Here is a 27,033-nt window from a genome sequence, read left to right as displayed (position 1 = left end):
TTCTCTGAACATTCTGAGGCCCGTTTACACTAGTGTTTTTTAGTTTTAAAATGGCATTTTAAATGAAAACGATCCTTGTCTACACTGGCATTTCCACAGTGTTTCAGAAACGATCTCCGTCTACATTACACGGCCGAAAACGCATGTCACATGACCGTTCATGCACACTGGACATGCGCGGACAAGTGTAATCAGTTGCCTCTTGCGCATGTGGGCAGCTGCAGTATTAAATAAATGCTGAGTTTAACTGCACAATGGCTGCTGGCCCCCAAAGCCAGCAAAGATTGCAATTCAGTCTCCATGTTATTGTTTACATGGTCGTCAAGGATACGCAAAGCAAATGTGGGCAGCCATGCCATCGTTTTCAAGTCTTTGTTTTGGTCTGTTTATACTGAAATGCAACCCCGGTGTTTCTAAATTAAAACAGGGTCTGCCGTGTTTTCGAAAGTCTCCGTTTTTGAGGTTCGAAAACACCGGCGTAGTGTAAAAAAGGTGTAACCATAGCAAAACTTATGCATTTTAAAACGAAAACGCACTAGTGTAAATGGGCCTGAAACAAGTAGTAACATTTAAAAATGTTTGACGAACATCTAACTAAAACGTTTCAGGGAAAAAAATGTTCCATGAGAGATGTACAGATAAAGTAGATAATGAGAACATTATTAACGACCAGATAACTTTTGAACAAATGGTCTTTTAATGTTACTGGAAGAATGTTTGTTTATAACTTTTAGAGAACCCCCAGAATGTTGGGGAAGTTCTGAGAATGTTATCTGTTATTGGGACAAATTATCTTAGTAGATCTTCAGTAGTATGTTAACATTAAAAATTTATTTAAATACTTAATGTGTGTGTATTTACAATAAATGTGTTCAAATAAAGTTTTTAAGGTCTGGCCATGAATTCCTTCAAAAACGGACTACTGTGAACTTCACAACCTCAGTGTTTCATAGCCTCTTACTACAGTAAATGAATGAAAATGAAATACACTGCCCAGACGAAAGACAGCAATACTTAAGAGTCTATGACTGGATCATTATTGCAGTGATTATTATGTTCCTAGCATGTTATATGTTTGGGAACAGTTCTTCTAACCCTAATTTATGGAGTGTGTAGCTTTTCATTTCTTAAACAACCATGTAGGATTCATGGCCATATTCTGGACCAAAAATTGATGTACCTCTTGAGTGAAATCACATTTATTTCATCAAGAGGTGCATCAATTTTTGGTCAAGAACTTGTTATTGACAATGCAAGAATCAAGCACTCTGTAAAGTCTACTCCAGCACATCCCAAAGACTTTAATGAATTTAAGGTCTGATGTGTCCTTCTGACATGGTTGTTTAAGAAATTAAAAGCTACACACTCCATCAGTTAGGTTTAGAACAAATGCTGCCAAACATATAACATACTGGAAACATAATAATCACTACAATAATGATCAAATCATAGACTCTTATGTATTTCCCTATTTAAATCCAAACAGTGACTTGCTACATCCGAAATCACACACTCGTACTGTAGGTACTACATTTGGTTTAAAACTTACTTCACGAATGTTAAAAAGTATGTTCTGTATAGCATGAATATGGTAATATGAATGAAATTCGGACGTACTACATCTGCCATGTTGTCACTGTCACGTGACTTACTGGCATTCACAAATCCTCTCCTGTGGCCTCATGGGATAGTAAAGTGTCAATGAATCTTGGTCCTCCATAAATCATATTCATAGTAGCATTTGGAGTCACAAGATTATGCCTCTATTGACATAAAAAGAGAGCGAGCATGTAGTGACATGAAAGTAGTACCAGTATGTTGCCAAGGATGACGATGAAAAAATACACTTTAGTAGTCTTTATATAAAAATATTTTGTTACACTTCATTTTAAGGTAATGTTGTTTACAATGTAATTACACAATTAAGTACCAAGTAATATTAATTAACTACATGTACTTATGGGGTTTATGGTTTAGAGTTAGTTACTTGTAATTATGCATATATTTGTTGTATTTTCCATTCACCACTTTAGAAGTTTACTTCAACTATGACACTTTCCACATGAGACACCAAACAGAATTCATTATTCCAGAAAGTATTACATATGGACATGGTAATAAATAATAAATGAAGTTAAAAAATTGTGAAAATTGATTTGTATTTACATTTGATTAATGTTAAATTCCCAATCCTATTGTATGACTTGTTAAATGTCAAATGTTAAATTCTCATCGCCCAACTGTTCTTGTTGTAGATGGAAGACATTGATGCCATGTTCAGCGACATGCTGCAGGAGATGGATCTCCTAACGCAGGTATGTTTCCTGTGGATACGTCTCATATCTTCCAGACAGACAACCTAATCAGTGCCCTGTGTGCCTTTATGTGTTTCTTAAAGTAAAAAAAAAAAAAAAAAAAAAAATGGAAATAGCTTCATAAATAACAACATTTTCATTTTATGTTTATGGTCATTTCAACAGAAGACAACAGTTATCTCTCATTCAAACAATGGCAATGGTCATTTTTATTCAGTTCCAGTAATGAGATGTGATGAGTTTTGAACAGAATATGGAATAAAAGCAGGAAGCACACATAATAACAATGACATATACAGGGGTTGGACAATGAAACTAAAACACCTGGTTTTAGACTATAAGAAGTTATTAGTATGGTGTAGGGCAGGGGTGTCCAAACTCGGTCCTAGGACCACTGTCCTGCAGAGTTTAGCTCCAACTTGCCTCAACACACCTTCCTAGAAGTTTCTAGCCTATAGTAAGACCTTGATTAGCTGGTTCAGGTGTGTTTAATTTGGGTTGGAGCTAAAGTCTGCAGGACAATAGCTTTCCAGGAGCAGGATTGGACAGTGTAGGGACTTCATTTGAGGCCAATACAGCATCAATTCATCTTGGGAATGACAGGTACAAGTCCTTCACACTGGCCAGAGAGATTTTGAGCCATTCCTCTTCCAGAACAGAAACGTTTTCTGACTTGGTCCTCCAAAATACCCCAAAGTGGCTCAAAAATATGTAGATTTGGTGACTGTGCAGGCCATGGGAGATGTTCAACTTCACTTTCATGTTCATCAAATCATTCTGTCACAAGTCTTGCTGTGTGTATTTGCTGCATTATCATGCTGATACACAGCACCCCCTTCAGGGTACAATATTTGAACCATTAGGTGCACATGGTCCTACAGAATGGTTCGGTAGTCCTTGGCAGTGGCACGCCCATCAAGAACAGTAGGGAATGCCAAGATTGCAGCCCAAACCATCACTGATCCACCCCCGTGCTTCACTCTTGGCACACAACAGTCCAGGTGTTAAACCTCTTTGGGGCTTCTCCACACCATAACTCCCATGTGGGAAAGACAATGAAGGTGGACTCATCAGAGAACAATACATGTTTCACATTGTCCACAGCCCAAGATTTGAACTGTTTGCACCAATGAAACCTACATTTGGCATTGGCACGAGTGACCAAAGGTTTGGCTATAGCAGCCAACCATGAATGTTTACTCTGTGGAGCTCCTGACAAACAGTTTTTGTGGAAACAGGAGAGTCGAGGTGTGCATTTAATTCTGTAATGAGTTGGGCAGCTGTGGTTTTATGTTTTTTGGATTTAATCCGGGTTAGTACCTGGACATTCCATTCGGGCAGCTTCCATTTGTAACGACAGTTACTCCTGTTGGATATGGTTCATCCTACGTCAGGGCTCGTCAACTGGCGGCCTGCGGGCCAAATCTAGCCCGCCAATCATCTTCATCCAGTCCGAGGGCACCCCAAATTTGGTTAGATACATGGCCACAGTTGCGCCTGCAGCTGTACGGCTATATACGCACTGTTCGTACCATGCACGCTCCTCCGACTGACCTGAGAAACTTTTTCCATGCGAATATTTCAGAAGTTATTATGCATGTCCCGTATTTCTGTCGACTTTCTTTCCCGTGAATAGGCCAAACGCGCTTGCATAACGATCTGAAACTATTTGGATTAGTTCGGACCGCTCTGTCACTGAACCATCTGAAGTTGTTTCTCGTTCAGTAACAACAAATACAGAACAAATAGCGCTGTTTTCATGTGTTTCACTAGTTTACTTTGAACTATGCAGCACGGCCCAGTGGATAACGGAACGAAAGCTTAAAGATGCTGCGTTTATTCCCAGTCACCATTATTAAACAGCGTTGCGACATCTAGTGAGAAGCGTTTCAATTCGACACACACCTCTCGGTTATAAACTACATATTACTTGATGATTAAACTAGTTTTAAATCAGATGAAACAGCCTCAACATTCCCAACAAGACCGAAGAGGAAAACAGGAGAAACATTGTGCCATGATTGAAGTTAGAAGACTTTTAAATCCCAAAATCACCACGCTTACAAACATTTACCATGAGTGAACTGTAGTAATTTACCATGGTTTGTGGAAATGTGGAATATTTATACTGAAAACTATGTTATAGCCATTTATATTGCAATATATTTATTGGGTGGGTAGGGGAATATATAATTCATGTCTTTGTGAAGGTGTATTTTACCTGTGTTCAGGCGTTTTTTATAGGCCTATATAACATATCATAATATAATATCATTTGACAGTAGTGAGTAGTTTTACCATGTATGGTTTTACCTGTAGTTATGAAGTCTTACTTTGAAAATATTTTCATTTAAGCCTATCCCCCCCTCCCCCCTTTACCTTCACACTCTGCTTTTACTGATGGAACGTAAAATCAGTAAAGATTGACCACCAGGCGTGAAACCCCCAACCACCATGAAACCTCCTACACTATATTGCCAGTGTTTCCGTTTCATTGTCCAACCCATGTATGTCACATCTGCATGTTAATAAGATGATAGTTCCTTTGCTGTTATTTCCGTTATTTTAAAAATAGCTTCAATATTTGATATCTATCATTTGGCTTGTACCTCATTGTCTTTTCACAGAGTTTGGGAGAAGAAGCAGAGTCTGCGCCTTTGCCTAAAACTTCCTCCATTCCTGAACCTCAGCAAATGAACTTTTCCATTGGTTTTACAGATTTTAATGGTAAACAATATTTCAACCTAATATTTTTCACCAGTGTCTGCTTTCTTACCAAGTTATTTAACCTGAAAGGATCAATTCACCAAGTGTGTTTCTTTTTGGAGAAAATTTGCTTAAAATTATGTCTGAGGGCAGCCCAAAGATGCACAGATAGGGCTGTTTGAAGTAGAGAATGTTTCTCTATGTTGTCTCCGATCAAAGCCTGAATAACACACTTATATATGGGCCTCATCAAGCTCAAAAGTTCAACTCTATTATAGGAAAAACAATACAACGATAAATCTTTACAGAACCTTGTTCTTAGCACAAGAAGATTAACTGTAAATACACTGTTTTGTTAACTTAAAGAGCTATTTCTACCTGATTTAACCCTATTAAATTTTGTTGGTATAAATTAATGTATAGGTTGGTTCAGTGTTAAATAATATTTTTTGACTTGAATAAATCTAGTTAATTTAGATTAGATTACTTTTTTTCAATGTAATATGGTATGCAATTGTATTTGCCATGGCATAAAACATTTTTTAAATTTACCCCCCAAAACATTTTAAGGTTTAACAGGTTTGCCACAATATGTGCTTTGAAAGAGAAATATCATGGTTTATATTTCAATTAATCAGTTTCAGTGACAGCACCAAAATTGGGTGATACTACCAGAATGTATTCAGTTGTCTATTAAATTAGGTAGTCAATATGTAATTTCTTCACTGTAAACCTGAATAAGTTAGGCTAACTCAAAAAATTTGAGGTAATCAGTTACATAATTTTTTTTATGTTATGATCCCAATTTTAAGTAAGCAGAACTATCAAGTTTTGAGTTTGTAGTACTCATGCATGTTAATTGCTCCTAACTTGAAGAACTGAGTTGGCTAACTCATACATTTTGAGTTTTTGCAAATTATTTACTTCAAGTTTTGCAAGTTATTTACTTCACTAATAAGTTGTCAGAACTCAAAAAAGTTGAATGAGAATTTTTTAAGTTAAAATGTTTGAGTACACTAATTTATACATTTAACTTAAAATTATCAGGTTATCACTACTAAATCTCCCTCAGCATTAATACTGCACAAAAATAAATAAATAAATAAATAAATAAAAATAAAAAATAAAAAACGTTATATAACATTTAATTTTATCATTTACTCTCCTTTCGAGTGCCATGAGCAAAGCATGCTGGGAAATAGAAATCTCAGCTTCAGTTAAACTTAAAGCTGCAGTCCGTAAGTTTTGCCTCTTTGTCGGCATCTCTGTTTGAAACCCGCAATTGCAGTTATTTGTGGAATCTTAACGTGGGTTGTGCATCGGCACGGCTCCTCAGCGCGGATGAATCTAATGTTTGCTGTCAGTCACCGCACCGGTGTGGATACTGTACTTCAGAATCAAAGATTGTAGTCTTGAAGTACAGTCAAACCAAAATGTATTCAGACTCCTTGAACATTTCATTCATTAATACAGTTTATTCACTATAGTTTAAAAAAATGGTAATAAAATATGACAAGATCTCAGAGTTAAACTGTCAGAAAAAAATAAGATAACACTTAAGCAAAACATGGTCAGGTCAAAGTGTCTGAATAATTTTTGGTTCCAAATGTTTTATCAATTTTACTGGTAGTCCACTGTATGAAGAATTTTTGGGTATAATATGTCACAGTTTACTTTATTTTGCTATCCTCACTTACATAAATGAACTATAGTGTCCTGCACCCACTAGTAAAAATATATCAAAAATATCAAAAACTGTATGACCAAAGTAAGATTTTTCACCAGAAAATGTCATCTGAACAAATAAGTAACATGTCTGCCACTTTTGTTCTGATCAACTGAGGGAGAAAAAAAAAAGCATTACAATAAATTGCGCTGCCAATGGTGATTAAATCTAACGATCGCTTAGTTTGGATCACATCAAACCGTGCAAATTATTATTATTGTTATACTTTGTTCTCAAATTGTTAATGTTAACAACATCAGCATTGCATGACTATGTGTATTTAGTGTGTATTAGCGTTACCTGTAGATTTAAATTTCTGTACAGTCTAATCTCTAACGTTAATTTGTCATACCATACAATCTGCCTTCCAAATGATAAGTTTAATTATTGCAGCTGCTGTGAGAAAAGGCTATAAATGATCTGCCTCACATGCCATATAGCCCACTAGCTGGGACGCTTTCTTTATGTAAACAGACATGATGTAATGACGCGAAGACAAACCGCGACATGCTCGAATTTTCCGCAAAAACCCACCAGTACCACCTGAATTAGAAAACATTATTACAAGCTTACCGTTGTGAATTGGGCTAAGGTAAGGAGATAGTTTTGAACAGGGCTCTGAACCGGTTCAAGAAACAAAAATGAAAACCGGAAACGAATGAAATTTTGACCTGAACGTAACCAGAAACGGAAACGAAATCAAATATAATCGTTCTGAACAGAAACGCTAATTTGTAATGGCCATTAACCGGTTAATAACGTTATTTTTTTCATTCTATTTAATATTTTGATTTGGCAGTCAACCAATCACAAATTCAAATAGTACAGCCTATGCAAATGTGACGCTGACGCATCCAAAGTGTGTGAAATGCCCGCGCTGACGCGCTCAGGCTCAGCTGTCAAGTCATCATAGGTCAGGTAAGTCACAATAGCAATGCCCTGGCATTATTTTTTCCGATGATATATGTCACCAACCGTCAAGCATTAGGCCTACATTTAAGTGAAAATGAATGTCAAGTAGGCTAATATGCAGCTTGTTGTGCGTTTTGAAACCAGCGAAAATTGCAGGATATGTAGAACATGAGTTCACACAACGTCACATCACGCACTGTGAAAGGAGAAAACAGAATAAAACTATAGGCCTACATAACACATATACAATAAAAGGGAATATTTAGGACTATAGGCTACGCAATATTTCACTATATAATTAGGTCTACAGATTATCAAAATGAAATTGGTTGATTGTGGCGCACTCCAAAGATCAAGGAAAGGAAACAGACATTCTGCTTGTTTTCGTTATTTAAGTGTCTTTTGTAAATGTATGAATTATGTCTTGCTTTTACCTGTATGACCATAAATTACTATTTTTGATGATTTATGAGGTTTGTCTGAGGGGGGATATCATGCAATGTCAAACCTGTTACCATTTTTAAAGTATACATTTAAACACTTATTTATTTATTAGTTGCCTTGTTTTAATTCAAAGTCATCTGAACCAAATTAACTTAATTTGTAGCCACGGTATCTAACACAATCTCATGGCAATTCATAACATTTTTACATTTTGCTGAATTGGTGGTTGATTTGCACAACCTCATTAATGTTGTGTACAATCTGCTTACTCCCCACTGATGGTTATGTTTAGGGGTGGAACTTCATGCTTACTTTTTTCCCAAAAACTGTGTACAAATCACATTGTACAAATTCATATACGAAACTGCCACCTTGTAATTACTGTACATATTCTCATGAGATTGGATTGTAATTTTTTGTTCCGCCCCGTAAGTTGTCAACAATGTGGTGTTTTTGTTTTACATTGTTACCCTGTATGTTTCTCTAAAGCATCCCTGCATGATCTGGAAGACAATGACTTAGATGCCTTGATGGCTGACCTGGTGGCAGACATCAGTGCCACAGAGGAAAAGTTTGCCACAGAAAGAGATACGTCAAAGGATTCAGCTCCATTTGCCCCAACACCCTTACAGCCTCAGAGTAACTTTGGCCTTCCAGCGTCAACTGACACCTCAAAACCTGCAACTTCCTCCAACTCCATTGCAGCTCCACCCCCACCACCTGCCACTAAACTATCGAAAGTAAATATCATTCTGAATGGTCCGCACACCCACAGCCCTCATGTGGTTAACACATCTTTAGTTGAAGGTTACAGGGCTTATTTTAACACAAACCAGGCCAAACAACAGATGTGAATAAATATAATGGAATTTAAGTGCAGCCAACGCTCTAAAACTGCATTAACTTTATGAAGTATGAACCCTATGATTGTCTACAATATCCATTTCTACTCTGCATGAAAAAAAAAAGCCCAACCGTAAAATGTAATTACCCTCATGATTGCAATGTTAGCTCAGCTGGATATTCACTGAATGTTATTTTATGTCTAGCCCAGTGCTTGACGGAATGTACAACAGGAGATATCCAGACGGCTTTCTAATGTAGATCAGCTCTGTTTCACAATCTTAAGTGAGATGCCAACCTAGCAAGCACTTTAAAGCATTACAGACATACAGTACTACCGATGCAAAGGCTGTTTAACAAGTTGGGCAGAATAATTATATTGCCTTCTCAGATAGCTAGTATTGTGTTCATCCTTCTGGCATGCTCAGTTTAAAAAATGTATTCAAGATGGATGCCATGCTGTAAGATACAGGCTATGTGGAAAAAGAAATGTGCTTAATTGTATTGAATGTGCACTTGTAATGTACTTCAAATCTTAAAAACTATATTTAACTTCTTTTTCAGTAAGGAAGATCTATTTTAATCAAAACTTAAAAGTAATAATATAGTTTAGTCTTATTACAATGGACTATTTTACCAATATTTAATGCATTTATGCTAATTAATCACATTGTTAGCTTAGTATCATGCTAATGTCAATCTTTACTGGAGTCAACAAACTATTTGCATGTTTAGAGCTGCTGCCTATGCGGAACATTACAAATCAGTCACTTATGAAATTTCATTTCAGTTAAGATGCACAATACTCTCTTACTTTTGTCATTTTAATCTGTAGAATCAGAGTAAGCCTTGCATTACCTATATGTACAGCCTTTTGACGTCACGTTGACTCCATGAAACCTTAATAGGATCAGATCACTACAAAAATCATTGATACTGTATATATTGTTTTGTCTGTTGGGTAATGATCATTTTGTATCCCCCCAGGAAGAACAAGAGGAACAGCTCAAAGCAGATAAAATCAAGCTTGCTTTGGAGAAGCTAAAGGAAGCCAAAGTGAAAAAGGTGAGCGACGCAGTCGTTTTAATAATTTTTTAATATTGAATGCACTTGAATATTATTCAGTGCAGTCAGAAAATCCTCATGATGATTCATGTTTGCTTTGGCAAATCTAAAACAGCTGAAGACCTTTAAATCCCTTTATCAAGAATGTGAGTTATTTAACTGCAAAAATATAGGTGTTTTTCATGGCATTGTTCAATTCTGTGCAGTGGTCTGGGTGAATGGACATCCACCACAATGATTCATTTCTAAAACAGTAATGACGCATAGGCATGTTTCTGCCGGTGGGTGTCCACACATGATGTTGTGCCAGATATGATTAAATATATTGCTGCCCATTTGAAATGAAGAGACCATTTAATTTGTCTTTTTCAAGATCAAGCTATTGTGGTATGAATAATAAAACAATCACTTGAACTGCAAGCTACATATATTATAGAAATAAATGATAAAAATGAAAAGAGCCTTAAGATAAATGCTTCAGATAAAGTTTTGAGCTGCAAATGATGAGTTCACATTCGTTTAAAATTTATTTATGACATCCTATGACAAGCGGTTCATCTAAATTTAAATGTTGAATATAAGTCCACACTTAGACCGCAATAATTATGATCACATGCATTACAACAGTGAACATTTTAGAGGGGAATTTTTGACTACTCGTTTAATCTAACACTAAATTATTTCTTATGAAAGTCAGTTGTCCTTTTTGACACTTGTGTGTTGCTGTAAGCTGTTTCATCAAACACTATCTTTCAGTGAAGATTCAAGTTGGACTTTTATGGATTGCTAATCATCCACACTGGCCTATGTCGTTTTACTGCTTGCACCTTGGGGCTATATTTTGTTTTTAATTATTGCGTACAGTAGATGAGGTATAGATGATACAGTATAGATTAAGTATAGATGACTGAATGCTTGTTTGCTTTGGTGTTGCCACCCCTCACAGTCCTCAATAATTTTCTAGATCCGCCCCAGCTTACCCTGGAGTTGGTTCACTCTCCGCCTATGATTACCAACCAAACTAAAACAGACATTCCTGAATCTCTCTTTTTTTTTCCTTTCTTTTTTTCTTTTTGATTGGACAAAATGAATAAAGAGAATATCTATGTTTTTCCATGGGCGCATAGCCATTTCAACATCACTCCACTTCAATGAGATCATGGCATTCTAAAACATACTGCCAATCTGCTGCATGCTCAGACATTTGCCCAAAGAGGCCTTATATATGACATCCCTTAAAAAAAATAACATTTGTTTAATATCTAATTTGTTTCTCCTAGACCTCAGTAAGAATAAATAGAGACTTTCACTGAGGTCAAATGTTTCTCCTGTGAAAAATGCCATAGTACCACAATTGTCTAATTAGTTTCAAAAGAAATCTCACCAATGTCTCAAACTGTATACAGATTTGCTAAAGTCTACTATCAAGAGAACTCACACATTTCTAATCAAAATTTGTTCCCAATTCAGTGCTGTAATACTGGAGACCAGACTTGGACTCAACCCTCTTCAAGTCTCTGTTTTGGATGACTCAACCCTCTTTAGGTCTCTGTCCTCACTTGGACTCAACCCTCTTCTGGTCTCTGTATTGACTCAGACTCAATCTTTTTCAGGTCTCGGCCTTGACTCGGATTCGACCCACTTCAGGTCTCTGCCTTCACTCAGACTCGACTTTCTTTTGGTCTCTGTCTTGACTTGGACTCGACCCTCTTCTGGTCTCTGTATTGACTCAGACTCAGTCCTTTTCAATTCTTGGTCTTGACTCGAATTCGACCTACTTCAGGTCTCGGTCTTGACTCGGATTCGACCCACTTCAGGTCTAGGCCTTCACTCAGACTCGACTTTCTTTTGGTCTCTGTCTTGACTTGGACTCGAACCTCTTTAGGTTTCTGTTTTGACTCAGACTCAACCCTCTTCAGTTCTCTGTCCTGACTTGGACTAGACCATCTTCAGGTTTCAGTCTTGACTCAGACTCAACCAACTTCTGGTCTCTGTATTGACTCAGACTCAATCCTTTTTAGTTCTCGGTCTTGACTCAGATTCAACCCACTTCAGGTCTCAGTCTTGACTCAGACTCGACCCACTTTTGGTTTCTGTCTTGACTTTAACTCGACCCTCTTCAGGTCTCTGTCTTGACTCAGACTCAACCCTATTTTGGTCTCTGTCTTGACTTGGACTCGATCCTCTTCTTGTCTTGCTTTTTGACTCGAACTCAACCCTCTTGTGATCTCTGTCTTGACTCGGAATTGACCCTCTTCTGGTCTTGATCTTCACTCGGACTCAACCCTCCTTAAGTCTATATATTGGCTTAAGTCCTTGGTGTTGACTGGCATTCTCAGACTCAACCTACTCTCGACCTTGACTTGAATGAGCTGGTCTCTGCTACATAACTGTCCAAATTGTTGTTAGAAATGTATAGATCCATAAATGTAGTTCCAAACGTAGGTTCGGGAGGAGCCTAAACATTCAGTCCTGTCAATCATCATTACAAGCGTATATAAGCAGCAGTCACTGTGTCATCCCAGCGACAATTCTTTCAGCATCCCTCCTCCTCCCCATCTCCTCCTCTATTTCTCTTATTCTCCCTCTATGCAGTACTGTTATAGGGGGGTTTAACTCGGAGCTCGAGCCAAGCCTCGGGTTCGAGCCTCCTTCGAGGACAGCAAGCCAAGTTTGTTTCACCATTAACCATTCAGACTGAATGGGCAGGCGAATTTGTGAATCATACTATATGTCAACAACTGCAAAATATGTGTCTAGTTTTAGGAGAAACATCTGAATCTCATGAAGCCTAAATGGCCTTTTCAGCAATAAAAGAGCAAGATTTGCACAATTATTGTTTTCACTTAGATGTACTTTACTTTTTACATTAAGCTGTCAATTGCTTTCTTCTCAATAGTGTAAAAAAATCAAGTGTGTCATCGGTCAGACTCCAGGAGGGATCACCAGTCTAAATTTCTAAAAAAAAAGTCTGGTTGTAGGCTACGCTGACTCACACTGACTTAATGTTGTGAAAGTGGAGATCACACCTAAGTGATGAAGTTGTTACTTAAGGTTACTTAAGGTGCTCAAAGTGATTTAGCTGTATGTTTTAATAGTAGTTACAACAACAACAGATATAAAGTTGCAACTATAACTGCAATAATGTGGTCTGTATGAAACAAGATTGTTTAGAATGAGCTAAATTATGCTTATAGCATGATTGTTGATATTCAAAGATGTCCCTCTGCAGTTCACATTCCATTATTAGAACGTATCTGTCTATAAGACCATTCATATCTCTGTCTTCCAAACATCTGTGCATAGACCCTGTTGAAAAGACCAGCATGGCTTGTCACCAGCATGTGCTTATACTAGTGCTCCCACCAGGCTTCAACTAATTTGTTTAGCCAGAAGTTCAACTTTAGTCCACTTTGCAGAATATTCTGGACAAGAACTGCTCACTTAAACTGGATGAAACTATCTGACCAATACATAAAGCATCAAAACCACAGTTTGTTTTGTTTTCTTTTCTTTTTGGGCATGCAAAGATGTCAATGAATCATGCCATAATTCCATTAAAAGCAGATGAAAATCATCAAAAAAACAAACAAACATGCAGTTATCCTGTTAATTGACTTTAACCTTGTTATTTATCAATTGTTGTGATAGCTGGTCGTGAAAGTGGTGATTACAGATGGCAGCTCAAAGACTCTGATGGTGGATGAGAGACAAACAGTCAGAGATGTGATGGACAACCTATTTGAGAAGACACACTGTGACTGCAATGTGGACTGGTGTGTGTGTGAGACCAACCCTGACTTACAGACTGGTGAGTATCATCCATGTACACACACACACATACACACCTACATGTCCATTCAGTCGTCATCAGCTTTATAGGACTGGATTTTGCGAAGATGATGAAGGGTGTTTTCATTGGCGTGCTGACAGCCAGGCTCCAGTGAGCTCACTGTACAGAGCCTACGTACCACCAAACACATTCACTCTCACACACCAAACGACAGGTGGGTTTAATTTAGTGCGCCAGACACTGTCTATCGTGAGGAAATACCGTGCTTATGATCGGAATCCCCCATTTCTCTTTCTCCATCTGCTCTGAGGATTCATCTACAGCCATTAAGTTTGCTGTCTGGCTGCCAAATTTTAGATGAATAGACTTAAAGAGACTGGATTGATCTTGTTATTTAATTTGTTCTTTCCCTTATGAAAAAGAAGTGCAGTTAATTGTATTGAATAGTGTACTTCAAACCATGTAAGGTATATTTTTTGAAAAACTGTACTTGGAGATAATATAATAATAATGAAGTAAAAGGCCACTTCAGTATACTTAAAGAGAGTCCACTTTCATGACTATGTTTTTCAACACGCTTAACAAGTGCACTCTGAAATAATGTCAAATAAAAAGTTTTATTTTAAAGTACATCATGTTTTAATAATAATTAATAGTTAATAATAATTAACTACATGTACTTACTAGAGGTTTAGGGCAGGATTAGGATTAACTTTAATAACTATAGATTTAAATTATTATCAAGTACTTTACATGTGCTTTAGGATGTCAAACAACACATTAAAATAAGTGTATTTCTTTAAAGCATTACACATGGCTATGTTTTAAACATATTTAAATGTACTTTAAAGTAAAACTTTTAATTATTATATTATAAACATTATTACAAAGCACACTATTTAAAAGTTAAGAAACAGTCATGAAAGTGTACTCTCTCTCTTTAAGTTGGCTTTTTGTTTTATTAATATTATATTATTTGCAAGTACAGTTTTTTAATATACTTTTAAGATTTGAAGTACACTACTAGTGCACATTTAAGCACACTTCTTTTTCAAAAGGGTGGGTGGTGGGGACCAAATATTATATCTTAACAATTAATTATAGCTTAACTACTAATCTTAATACTGAGGGCGATGTGCCTCCCCTTTAAAAGTGAGTTGCCTATGTAGGTAAAAGAGTGTGAGGAAACTCACCAGAAACATTTAATCAGAAACAGTGCCAGTGTTTAGCTGTGTTAAAGGTCTTTGGAAATTTGTTACACCCAAGTTCATTTTAGAAAAGCATCATCCTCGCATGATGATGTTTCCTACTGTGAGTGACTTATGATCATGAGAAAAGTACTGATGAGGAACGTCTAAACAGCTCTGACACACACAGATGAAGGAGTGGTCACTGCCATTTGTAAACTGAATATGTCTGGCTTCCGGTGTCATTGTTTCATCTGTTCTTGGTTTAAGTTTGGTTTTAATCATGATCTTGTTTGATTTGCACTGTTCTCTGTTCAGTAGTTCATCAATTACCATGGTTTTTGTTTGGCCCTCATGTGTTCCACCTGTGTCTAGTTAATGATCTTGTTTAGTCTCTAGTGTTTCTCTGTGTATTTATAGCCCTGTGTTTGTTTCAGTCTTAGTCATAACTCGTCTATTATTAGTTGTTCTGTTCATTGCTTTTTTGTTTCCTGATATCCTGAAGAAGTGTAATTTAGAGTTTGATTTGATTAAGGAACGGCTTGCAAATAGATTCAGCCTTTAATTTCCATCTTTGATTCAACCTCTTGCTGACAGTCTTTCGTTTCCAGTCATTTTTAGCTGTATAAAACAGCTTGTTATGCTGCTTGATATTGCAAATGGTTTAGTTATTTGTCTATAGTGACTAATGAATCATTAGTCTCGCACATCCAAAATAAGGTAGATGCTTACACACTGTCTGTTTCTTTCTGTTCACAAACATATTTTCTCACTATCTACTCTGATACATTAGTGTGCTCTCATCGAGTTGAAGGACACAGGAAATCATACATATGCTCAGGGTGTCACAGTTGGTGTGGATACACGCACGACAAAGATGAAGATGAGTATACGAGTAGGTCTTTAATCAAACACAGGAGAGTCCAACAGGGTAGAGGAGGGCGAAGGGCGGAAGAACTAAACAAAAGTCCACAGAAATCAACGAAAATAGTCCAAGGGGGAGTGGAGGGTGGGAGGAGCCAAGGGGAAGCCTTGAGCAAGAGGAGCCAGATGTTGGTCCGGAGACCAACCATGATGAGGCCCCAGGGTGGAGTCGAGGACGGGAGACGCCATAGTGGAGAGTTGAGAGGCGCCACCCTGGGGACGGCCGACGCGTCGACAGGCCGCGGTAGAGTGTTGGGTTCGGAGGCTGGAGGCGGATCCAGGAGATCCTCTGGCCTAGGTGGAGCTGGTGGCCTGAAGCTTCAAATCGGGTCCATACACTTGAGTGATGGAGCTGAAGAGGGGATGAAGGGTACCAGAGGAGGCAGGAATGATGAGCAGGCAGTTTGAGGAGGTGGGAGAGAGAGGCTGGAAAGGAACTCAGGAGACACAGGGCTGGACGGAACCAGCGGGGAGACGGACAGTTCAGGGCTGGACAGAACCAGCGGGGACATGGACAGTTCAGGGCTGGACGGAACCAGCGGGGAGACGGACAGTTCAGGGCTGGACGGAACCAGCGGGGAGAGGAGACACAAGGAATTAACCTCCTCAAACACATCCAATAATTCCAAAAAAGTTCCAGTGGCCATAGCGATCCCATCCACCGCGGTGAGGTTGTGGGCGGGGCCTTCCTCCCAGCCCTTGAACTCCACAAACACTCCCTCGGCAGCACACGATGTAACGGGCTCACGCACCTGGTCAGGCACACCTTGCGGTTCACATCCCGGGGCGACAACTCCTTCCGTCCTCTCCTCAGGTTCGGTCTCACTCGTCCCGGCAGGTTGAACTTCACGGTCTGCGGTGGGCTCTCGTCTCTCCATCGTAAACGTAGCCGGTGGCGGGTGGCTGGTCTCTGGATGTGGAGTGGCGCTGGTGACATCCTCAGCAGGGCCGATGGTGAACGGAGAGTTGTTGTTCACCGGCACCCGCTCTACGTATGCGGCGAAGTCCTCCGTTGGACTGCCCGCTGGAATGTGTGCCTTGGACCGCTCGCTCAGGCCGGTGTGATAAAATACACAGAGCGAGCGGTCCGGGAAGTGAGTCAGGCACGCAAGCTGGAGAAAGTCACTGGTGTGTTGTTCCAGCGAGCGGTCTCCCTGCTCCAGGCAGAGAAGCTGGACAGCGGGTAGATTCATGAGGGAAAAAAGAAACAAAAAACCGAGGAAAAAACGCAGCAAAAAAAAAAAAAAAAAAAATCACTGTTTGGGTCCGTTCTTCTGTCACAGATGGTGTGGATAAACGCACAACAAAGATGAAGATGAGGATGAGGATGAGGATGAGTATACGAGTAGGTCTTTAATCAAACACAGGAGAGTCCAACAGGGTCGAGACAGCATAACATACATGTAAACGTAAGCGAGAACGGACAAGGAGTGAAGGAGAACACTGGGTTTAAATACATGTGACAAACAAAGGGAACTTAACGAGGTGATGAGATGATTAACTAGACAGGTGAATCAAGTGAACTAATCAAACAGACTGGGGAAAACTAGGTCGCAGAAACACAAGACATGTAACACAGGGAAAATGGCTTCCATTTATTGCCTGTGAATGCCAGTAACCACACTAAACGTCAGACCACCCATAAGATCTCTTCATTCCAGTTTTTAATCAGTATATTCAGTCTTTAACTGAGAACCTGAGAGGTTGCAGACAGCATAGTACAGATAAGAACACAGTGTCTAGTTTGGCATCAATGCAGTGGGAGCTGCACACAGTAAAACTCTCATTCGCTTATTAAGTTTATGATAATCATTTATCAAGTTATTTTTAAAAAAAAAATTTTTCTTGCTATTATATTTCCGTTAATACTTTCCGCTTTAATCCAGTTGTCAAGCTACCTTACAGCATTAAAAGAAAGTTCAGATGAAATTTCAGAGGAAGTTCTATTCTATATTTGTGTTTGTTGTGTACTTTTATGCTTATTAGAATACAGATTAGCAATGGGAAGTTCAGATATTAAAGGCCTCCCATTTGGTGCTTGGTCCCATAAGTTACTTATTATTATTATTATTATTATTAACTGTATAACTGTATTTTTACTGTATTTTTAATTTATACTTTCAGAGGACCTTTCAGCTTCAGTCTATATTTTTGGTGCACAATGTCTTTTTTTTTTTTTTTTTTTTTTTTTTACAATTTACAACGCAAAGTACATTATCAATGAAAACAAATGCTATTCAAAAAGATTATATATTTATTTATTTACTTATTTATGTGTGCAATTAAAGTTAAACATTATTAATAAACATTTAAAACTCTATGTTTGTATTTCTGTACAATATGTACAGTGTATGTATTTCAGTATATACAGTGTATGTATTTCAATCATGACAACTCCCAAAATTTAAACACCATTTTTTTGTTAAGATGAATGAAATCTATGGACTAGATCTGCTGCTGCCGAAACATGCACATAAATACAGGGAATAAGATACAAGCTGCTGCAAAGAAAGTAGGGAGAACCCCCTAGTAGATCCAGGCAGGTGGTGCTGGGGAAGGAGGGGGTCTAAGAAAATTCCCATGGCGCGCTGCACTTAGTTGAGCCAAGTCTGGATGGAAAATAATGGGTCACATAGATAGAACAAAAAACAGCTGGCTTTTTGCCATATAGCTGGCTTTAGGAGAACCCATCTGCTGCTCTGAAGAGTTTTATGATTGATCAATGTATGCATGCGTGTGAAATTAATGTAAACATTGTTTTCCATCAGTGCTTGTAGTTGGTAAGCTGCAAGATAAACCCGAGATCATGGTTCAGTTCCCTGAGAACACACAAATGTATACCTTTATTTATGTAGCTTTGGATAAAATTGCCTGTTAAATCAATCTTTACACAAAGTGTGCCTGAGTTCAAAGGGTTCATTTACGAAAATAGGAGAATGTAGTATGGACAAAAATGATGACATTTGAATTGAGTTTGAACTTTCCACAGAGCGGGGGTTTGAGGACCATGAGAACCTAGTGGATCCTCTTTCTACATGGACCAGGGACAGTGAAAACAAAGTGATTTTTCAAGAGAAAAAAGACAAATATGAAGTGTTCAGAAACCCTCAGGCAAGTGTTTGGACAGCTATTTGTGCTTCTTGCCAATACACATTGAATTACAGCTTCTGATAATATCAAAGTAAAATACAAAAGCGCTAAAAATAACGCTTTTCACTTACAGTATATTGTTTCCTCTGCCTGCCGAATTGTGACATTTCCCATGCAAAAACTGTTCTCTGACTTCTCTATTTCTAGTTCAATAAAAAAAAAAAAAAAAAAAAAAATGGAAGGGAAATTAGAAAAACAGTTAAACTCAGCACATTGACAGACTTCTGTAATGGTAGAAGTCTAGAAGACTTCTTTAGTGTAGACCAAAATGATTACTTAAAATAATTATTGAAATTTTGTTGAATGTTGATTAAAATGAAGTCCATTTCAATTTCTTTTACAGATGTTTTATATGTGGAAAAAAGAAAAGAAATCTCTAATGGACATGAAAGAAAAAGACAAAGAACAACTTCTGGAGGTGCGTCTGGCTTTAACTTTTGTTATAATTGAGAGATTTTATGTCAACTTACAGATGTAGAGATTTGTTAAAAGAATTTAATGGAGTCAGATTTAATGTCATAATTGAAGCCATTTAAACGAGTAATGCAGGTCTAAACAAGCTTCACCCAAACATGAAAATGTTATTATCATTTATTCACCCTCATGTTGTTCCAGTGCGGTGAACAGAAAGTCGACATGGAATGACACGAGTGTAAGTGAATGATGAAAGTCTTTATGTCTGGTTCTGTATTTCTGGGTACAGGAGAATTTTTGTGGAGCCTCCGTCATTGTGCCTGACCTTGAGGGCGTTCTGTATCTGAAGGAGGATGGCAAGAAATCCTGGAAACAGCGCTACTTCCTGCTGCGAGCCTCTGGATTGTATTACTCACCCAAAGGCAAGACAAAGGTCAGATCAGGCAACCCAGACAGTAAAACATACAGTGTATTTTGAGTTCAGACAAATCCTCCCTTATTGTACATCAGGTTGCTATTTAAATTAACACTTAATTATTACAGACCTAAATAATAACTGGCTTGGTGAAAATGTCAAGAAACTAAATTTCAGTGCATTATGGGGTTCTCTCTCCATCAGGCTTCACGGGATCTTGTGTGTTTGGTGCAGTTTGACAATGTGAACGTCTACTACTGCAAAGAATATAGGAACAAATACAAAGCACCAACAGACCACTGCTTCATTCTCAAGGTACAGTGTCCTGTTATGGTGAACCGCTCTCACTTTAACATCAATACAGAGTTTGGAGCAGAAACTTACAGTTTGACAAGGATGAATAAAGTAAAAAAAACAGCCCACCCTTGAAATGAAGTGCACTTAATTCTATTGAACATGCACTTGTGTACTTTAAATCTTAAACATATATAATAAAAAAAAAAAAAAAAAAAAACTACTTGCAGGTAATATAATATTAATGAAATAAAAGGCCATTTAAGTGTACTTTTAAGTGTTTCTGGTCCCACTTTATATTAAGAGGTCTTAACTACTGTGTACTTACATTTAAATTAATCATTTGATTGCATACAATGCACTTATTGTGTACATACATGTTTTTACCTTTTTCTTATATTTTAAAAACACCTGCATGTAATTACATCTGTAATTAATTTCTGTAATTACATTTATAATTACACTGTTGACCCATCCCTTACACCTTACCCCTACCCTTAAACCTACCCATACCACCAAAGCTTTCCCTAACCTTACCCGTATCCCACCTCAATAGCAGCAAAAGTGTTTTGCAAATTCAATATGAACCCAATAAGTACATTGTACTTATTTTTTGATGTAAGTACATAGTAGTTAAGGCCACCTAATATAAAATGGGACCGTGTTTCACACTTAAGTTTTAAAAAAAGTGCACTTTGCAATAATGTCAAATTAAATGTTTTAGTATAATGACATTTAAGATCATATTTTAATGATCAGTTGTCATGCTTTAAAGAAGTACACTTATTTTGATGTGTTGACTAACATACTATATTTTTAAAAACCCAAACAGAGGTTTTCATGGTGCTTCTGAACTTTGGGACATAAAGTGAATCCTCATCATTTCCGTAACAAAATGCTGCTCTATCAGCAGTAGGCTAGTCATGGACATGAAAGCAGACATAGAAGATGTGAGGCTTAGAGCAAAAGAAGCTGTAAATTACATCTCTTTAAATAGCATCTATTTCCCCTCAGCATCTAGGAATGGTGCAATAGTGTGACAGGGTTACAACCTTGAAGATGACCTTTCTGCAACCCTTCAAAATGCTCCACTGATCCAAAACTACATCCACAAAAATGATACTTCTATTTAATGACTAAATGGCAAACCTAGTCTCAGGCCAGTGTTAAGGTGTGACCTCAGCTTTTGTCATAATAACAAGGTATCTTTAGGTACTCTGGGCACTATCTGATATTTACACACCATAAATCTGCTTGGTTCTCTTTCATAAGTGTCCACTCAAAAACCACTACTCAAGCTGGTAGGTGTGACCCCAAACCCTTGGCTGCTAAACACAAATTGTACAATAATTATTTCAAGGTGTGTGCTTCTTTTATGCCTGGTGCTTTAATATATAATAATTAGCCAAATTACTACCCCCAAAGATAAAAGCCAATGTGTTGCATTTGAACTTCCAGAATGCAGGAAGTGGTTGAGGAAAAATCTTTTCCCGTTTAGCGTGCATGGATGAGAGCTAGCATTAGCTGTGGGAACATGAAACATAAGGGATGGGGGTTTGAAGATTCATGGCAGGTCAATCTTTCTTAGATAGCAAAGGGCTAAATTCAAGAAATGGTACAGTATTTTATAGTTTATACAAAACAGCATCTTATAAAATATAAGATATAAGACATAAGGACATGATGTTTATTAAAGCTGCAGTCTGTAACTTTTTTTGGTTAAAAATGATCCAAAATCACTTATTGAGCAAGTACATAACCAATCAGTGTTCAAAACTATCTCCTTAGCCCGATTCACAACGGTAAGCTTGTAATAATGTTTTCTAATTTGATTGGTACTGGTAGGTTTCCGCGGGAAATACGAGTTTGCTGATGTTTGTCTTAGCGTCTTTACATCGTGTCTGTAAACAGAAAGAAGGAGTCCTGGCTAGAAGGCTACATCGCATGTGAGGATGCTGCAGGTGGCGGATCATTTGTAGCCTCTTCTTACAGAACATGGAATGTATTTAAACTTGAGATGGTGGCTTGTAATCCAGACAGTTCAAAACAACAATCATCATCGACAACTGTGGTAAAAAGTAAAAGACTTCAAACTGTGGATAACCTATACAGTAAAAAAGGGAAAGCGTTCGGGCCCGTGTGAAAACAAGAATAAATGTTGGCAGGGCTTTTGAACGGTGGCGTGACCTCCGTGATTTAAAAGGGTTTAAAACTGATGCAGAGATGGCTATTTTTCTGCTGGACAGGTAAGACATTTCAATGGTTTGGGTAATAAGGTAACAGTAGCACACATTTTCACTTAATCCATACAGTTATGGATAACGCTAATACACAATACACATAGTCACGCAATGTTGATGTTTTTAACATTAACAATTCGAGAACAAACTATAACTATAGTAATTTGCACCACTGGTTATGCGATTTATTGTATTTATTGTGTTTTTTTAGTTGGTCAGAACAAAAGTGGATGACATGTTACTTCTTCAGATGACATTTTCCAGTGAAACTGCAGCTTTAATATTACTCAGTACTTAATTACACTGCAACAAGGACACTTTAAAAAGTGTTACTGATGTTTAAACTTTCTATATCTGGTAAAGAAGTTGCTACATGCTACATCTTGTGTGAAGAACTACAGTGGGCCTAAGAGTGAGCCCTGTGGCACCCACAGCTACCTGTATATAGTATATTTTCATGCACGCAAGAAACGCAACCAATTTAAAACTAGCTTGTGTGCTATGCTATCATGGTTCTCATGCCTTTACAAATGAATATAGTCTATAATTTGAACAAGACACTATGGTTTAGTAGCCTGCCACAAGTAGTGAAAGGTGAAAAAAAAATTTTCTGGTTATTTCTGTGTTCAGACTGCAGTTGGCAGAGCCATCCTGTAATTAAAACCTTTGCACACAATTTAAAATACCTCAACAGTTTACACTCTCTTGGTTATTGTTCTACCAAATTAAAAATGAGGCATGGAAAGAATATCACTAGCTAAAGACTTGTTTTGGACAAAGTAATGATAACTGTAAAAAGCTATTTTACCAACATCAACCCATTGGAAACAAAAATACCTTATAGGATAATAGCAAAACCAGATTCACTTATGTGCTGATCTCTTGTTAAAAAGCATGACAAATCATCAATCCATCAAGGGTGTTTCAGCCTGTTTAGTTTAGGATGGGCTGTGTTATATGTTTGTCAAGCAATTAATGCAAAAACATGATAAAATGCAATAAATGTAGTAGATGCAAAATAAAAACTAGACTCCAACAGAAAAAGAACATGCACTCTTTGCATGTATGCAGTAATTCAACATCAAAAAGAACAACATTGTTTTGGTCCATTTTTATCAATATTTAATCCTAAAGTGTGGCAGGAGAGGGGCATTGGCAATCAAATTGTGATTTTAGTGTGCCATCTACTGTCTCTGCTGTGCAACTGCAGCTCAATCATCAACATCTGTAAGCAAAACAATGTTAACATTGTCAACACATGAGATTAAAAAAATAAGTGGTTCCAAAAATCTACAGGGAATGACAAAAATTATTATCTTAGCCTTCTCAGATGTATAAATCAGGTTTGTGTCATGTTCAAATGGTTACTGTGATCTGCTTTCAGCATCCTCAGATTCAAAAAGAATCACAGTACATCAAGTATCTGTGTTGTGATGATGAGTTGACCATGACTCTGTGGGTGACTGGGATACGTATTGCAAAGGTGAGCAGAAACCAAGCCACACACCATACATTTTTTGCCAAAACATTTATAAAGTAGAAAATGATTGTATGATAAACACAAAGAAGACATTAAATGAAGCAAAAATGAACTTTTTGAAGCAAAAATTGGCATTATAAATTGTAATTTACGATGCAAAAATTTAAATTGTGGCTGTATTGGGTTGAGTCCTATTGTGAGCTGTTTACTTTGTCAAAATCATTAAGTTATTCTACCTTATTAACGGTCTTTGTTTTGTCATGATTTTTTCATAGTATGGTAAGCAGTTATATGAAAACTACAAGACCGCTGTGAGGAAAGCCTCAGGCTCTGCAACCTGGGCTAACCGCACTATCCAGGCCTCCTCCAGTGCATCGACACCCTCTCCTAAACCTAAAGGTAGAGATAATGAGCTGAATAGATCATTATAAAATGCATCATACATCTTGATATATTACCATGTAAAAGGATTTTGATTACATTTTTGTTTATCTTTCAGTCAAAGCTGCAAATGGACACGCTCCTCAGCCTACAAAGGACACCATGGTACATCTCAATCTATCAGTTTCCTTAGTAATGAAGAAGAAAACAATGAGCTTTAAAGGGTTCAACCAAAAATGAAATTTCTGTCATTAAATACTTACCCTCATGTCGTTCCAAATCTGCAAAACCATCTTTGGAACAAAAATTAAGATATTTTTGACGAAATCTGAGAGTTTTTTTTTTTTTTATCTCTTATAGAAAGTAATGAAATTACCACATTCAATGTCCAGAGAAGTAGTAAAGACACACAAATAGTCAACGTGACTACAGTGGTTTAACCTTAATGTTATGAAGCGACAAGAGTACTTTTTGTGCGAAAAACAAAACAAAAATAACAACTTTTTTGGAAATTACCACATTCAAGTTCAGTAAAGACATTGTTAAAATAGTCAACATGACTACAGTTGTTCAACCTTAATGTTATGAAGCAACGAGAATACTTTTTGTGCGCAAAAACAAAACAAAAAGTACTTTATTCAATTTTTCCTCTTCCCTGTCAGTCTCGTACGCAGTTGGCGCAGTGAACGCAGTGCAGAGCTTCTGTGTTTACGTCAGTTCTACGTGGCCGGCTCCTGCGTCAGCATGTGTCGTGCTGCTCACGTGAACAACATCAGCCAATACTGAGTTGGTGTTCGAATGTAAATACGGAAAGATCTGTACTGCGTTCACTGCGCCAACTGCGTACGAGACTGACAGGGAAGAGGAAAAATGATTGAATAAAGTACTTTTTGTTTTGTTTTTGCGCACAAAAAGTATTCTCGTTGCTTCATAACATTAAGGTTGAACATCTGTAGTCACGTTGACTATTTTAACAATGTCTTTACTGAACCTGAATGTGGTAATTTCGTTGCTTTCTATGGGAGATAAAAAAACCTCTCAGATTTCATCAAAAATATCTTAATCTGCGTTCTGAAGATGAACGAAGGTCTTGCGGGTTTGGAACGACATGAGGGAGAGTAATTAATGTAAAAGAAATTACATTTTTGGGTGAACTAACCCTTTAACTGTGTTAGAAACATAGTCATGAAAATGTACTCTCTTTAAGTACACTTACTGCAAGTGGCCTTTTATTTAATTAATATTATGTTATCTGCAAGTATTTTTTTTTTTAAATATACTTTAAAGATTTAAAGTTTACTTCAAGAGCACATTCAGTACAATTAAGCACACTACTTTTTCACAAGAGAGTTGTTTGAATTGCACCTCAATGCCAATTTGGTTTGTTTTTGAAGGGTCCTGCCAACCAAACATCTTTTCCACCACCTCCGCCTTCATTGGACATCCTGCCTCCTCCACCACCTGACCCCATGTTGCCTCCTCCTCCTCCTGCCCCTCCTGCCAGCACAACCAAAGTCAACAAGTTTCCTCCTCCACCTAAATTCCCACAATCCTCCTTCCCACCTCCACCCATGGATGACCTGCCTCCTCCACCACCTCCTCCAGAAGATGCCGAGCTGCCCCCTGACTTTCTTCCTCCACCGCCACCTAGTTTTGGATCTTATGGGGCAGACATGCTCCCCCCACCACCTCCAGACCCCACTGCCTCCTTTCCACCACCTCCTCCTGGTCCCCAAAACTTTGCATCTGCAGGTGGAGCACCGCCACCACCTCCGCCCCCGCCTCCACCACCAGCTCCTGCACCGGCTGCCAACCCATCCGCCGGCTCCGTCAGAAAAGTGGCTCCACCTCCACCAAAGAGAACTACACCTCAACTAACAGCGCCCTCAGGTGGTGACCTCATGTCAGAACTGATGACAGCCATGCAGAAAAAGCGTGGTCAATAATGATCTTGAAGACAGAAAGAGCTAATTGACATAGTTGGACTGAGGAACTGACCGTCAAACCAGTTCTTGGCGTGACATTAGGACACACATCTTTAATTCTGTTGTTGTTCAATATGCTTGCATTACACCACCAAACTTAAATATGTAAATATGTTGTTCTTATGCACCTAATCAGATTATATACTGTATGTATTACAAATGTGCTATATCTTCATTGCTAATGAAATGTCATAATAAATCAGGTCTTACAAAGTTAACTGTAAAACAGATTCCAGCATGCCTAATTGTTGAGTTCTCCTTTTTACAGTAAACAGGAGATGTATGATGCGGGCATAATCAGATGATGCATGATGCAAAGTTTTGTGCACTTTTTGTAGAAATGCAGAAACAGCAATACGACAAAAGACTTCCATGTTAGTATGTTACAGCTGAAGACTGTGCAGCCACAGGGGTGTATATATAATGTCGAACATGGCTCATCATCCAATCAGATCATCCATTAGGAAGTTCAGACCTTCAGATGTGTTTACAATGTTATAAACAATATTTTTGGTTGAAATGATGCTGAAATTTGTGGTTTTATTTCCCATTCGTCCCTGAGTAGATTATGAAGAACAGCTGACCCTCAGCTGCTGAGCCCAGGATAGAGGTTTACTGGCATATCCAGCTCTCTCAGCCTCATCCTGATTCAAAAAAGGCTCCATTAGAGTCTTCTGCAACAGCGCCACCTAGAAATACATCATAAATACTGTCAACTAAGAAAAAGACAAGCCCTAATAGTCTGTCTGAAGATATTAC

The 27,033-nt window shown here is 37.9% G+C and overlaps 2 protein-coding genes across 9 annotated transcripts in view; one reads left to right on the top strand and one right to left on the bottom strand.

The window, feature by feature from the left end:
• Positions 1-2,090: 2,090 nt before the first annotated feature.
• Positions 2,091-26,794, top strand: LOC127505690 (amyloid beta A4 precursor protein-binding family B member 1-interacting protein-like). The gene is made up of 14 exons (XM_051881391.1): positions 2,091-2,114; positions 2,256-2,315; positions 4,943-5,042; positions 8,593-8,843; positions 9,934-10,011; positions 13,663-13,822; positions 18,905-19,026; positions 19,409-19,483; positions 19,769-19,912; positions 20,099-20,209; positions 23,813-23,911; positions 24,184-24,307; positions 24,408-24,454; positions 25,684-26,794. Exons 1-14 carry the CDS (start codon positions 2,106-2,108, stop codon positions 26,233-26,235), a joined length of 1,932 nt encoding a protein of 643 aa, XP_051737351.1. The 5' UTR covers positions 2,091-2,105; the 3' UTR covers positions 26,236-26,794.
• Positions 26,299-27,033, bottom strand: part of LOC127505693 (protein adenylyltransferase SelO-like) — a 557,335-nt gene continuing 556,600 nt past the window's right edge. For all 8 annotated transcript variants that reach the window (XM_051881401.1, XM_051881400.1, XM_051881395.1 and 5 more), the window contains one exon: positions 26,299-26,963. In XM_051881401.1, coding sequence (XP_051737361.1) covers positions 26,841-26,963 — 123 coding nt within the window. In that variant the 3' untranslated portion in view covers positions 26,299-26,840. The remainder of the gene's footprint in view (positions 26,964-27,033) is intronic.

Source organism: Ctenopharyngodon idella, chromosome 23 (assembly GCF_019924925.1).
Source record: "Ctenopharyngodon idella isolate HZGC_01 chromosome 23, HZGC01, whole genome shotgun sequence".
NCBI classification, from domain to species: Eukaryota; Metazoa; Chordata; class Actinopteri; order Cypriniformes; family Xenocyprididae; genus Ctenopharyngodon; species Ctenopharyngodon idella.
Note: the sequence above shows the minus strand (reverse complement) of the source record. Positions and strands in the feature narration are given on the sequence as shown.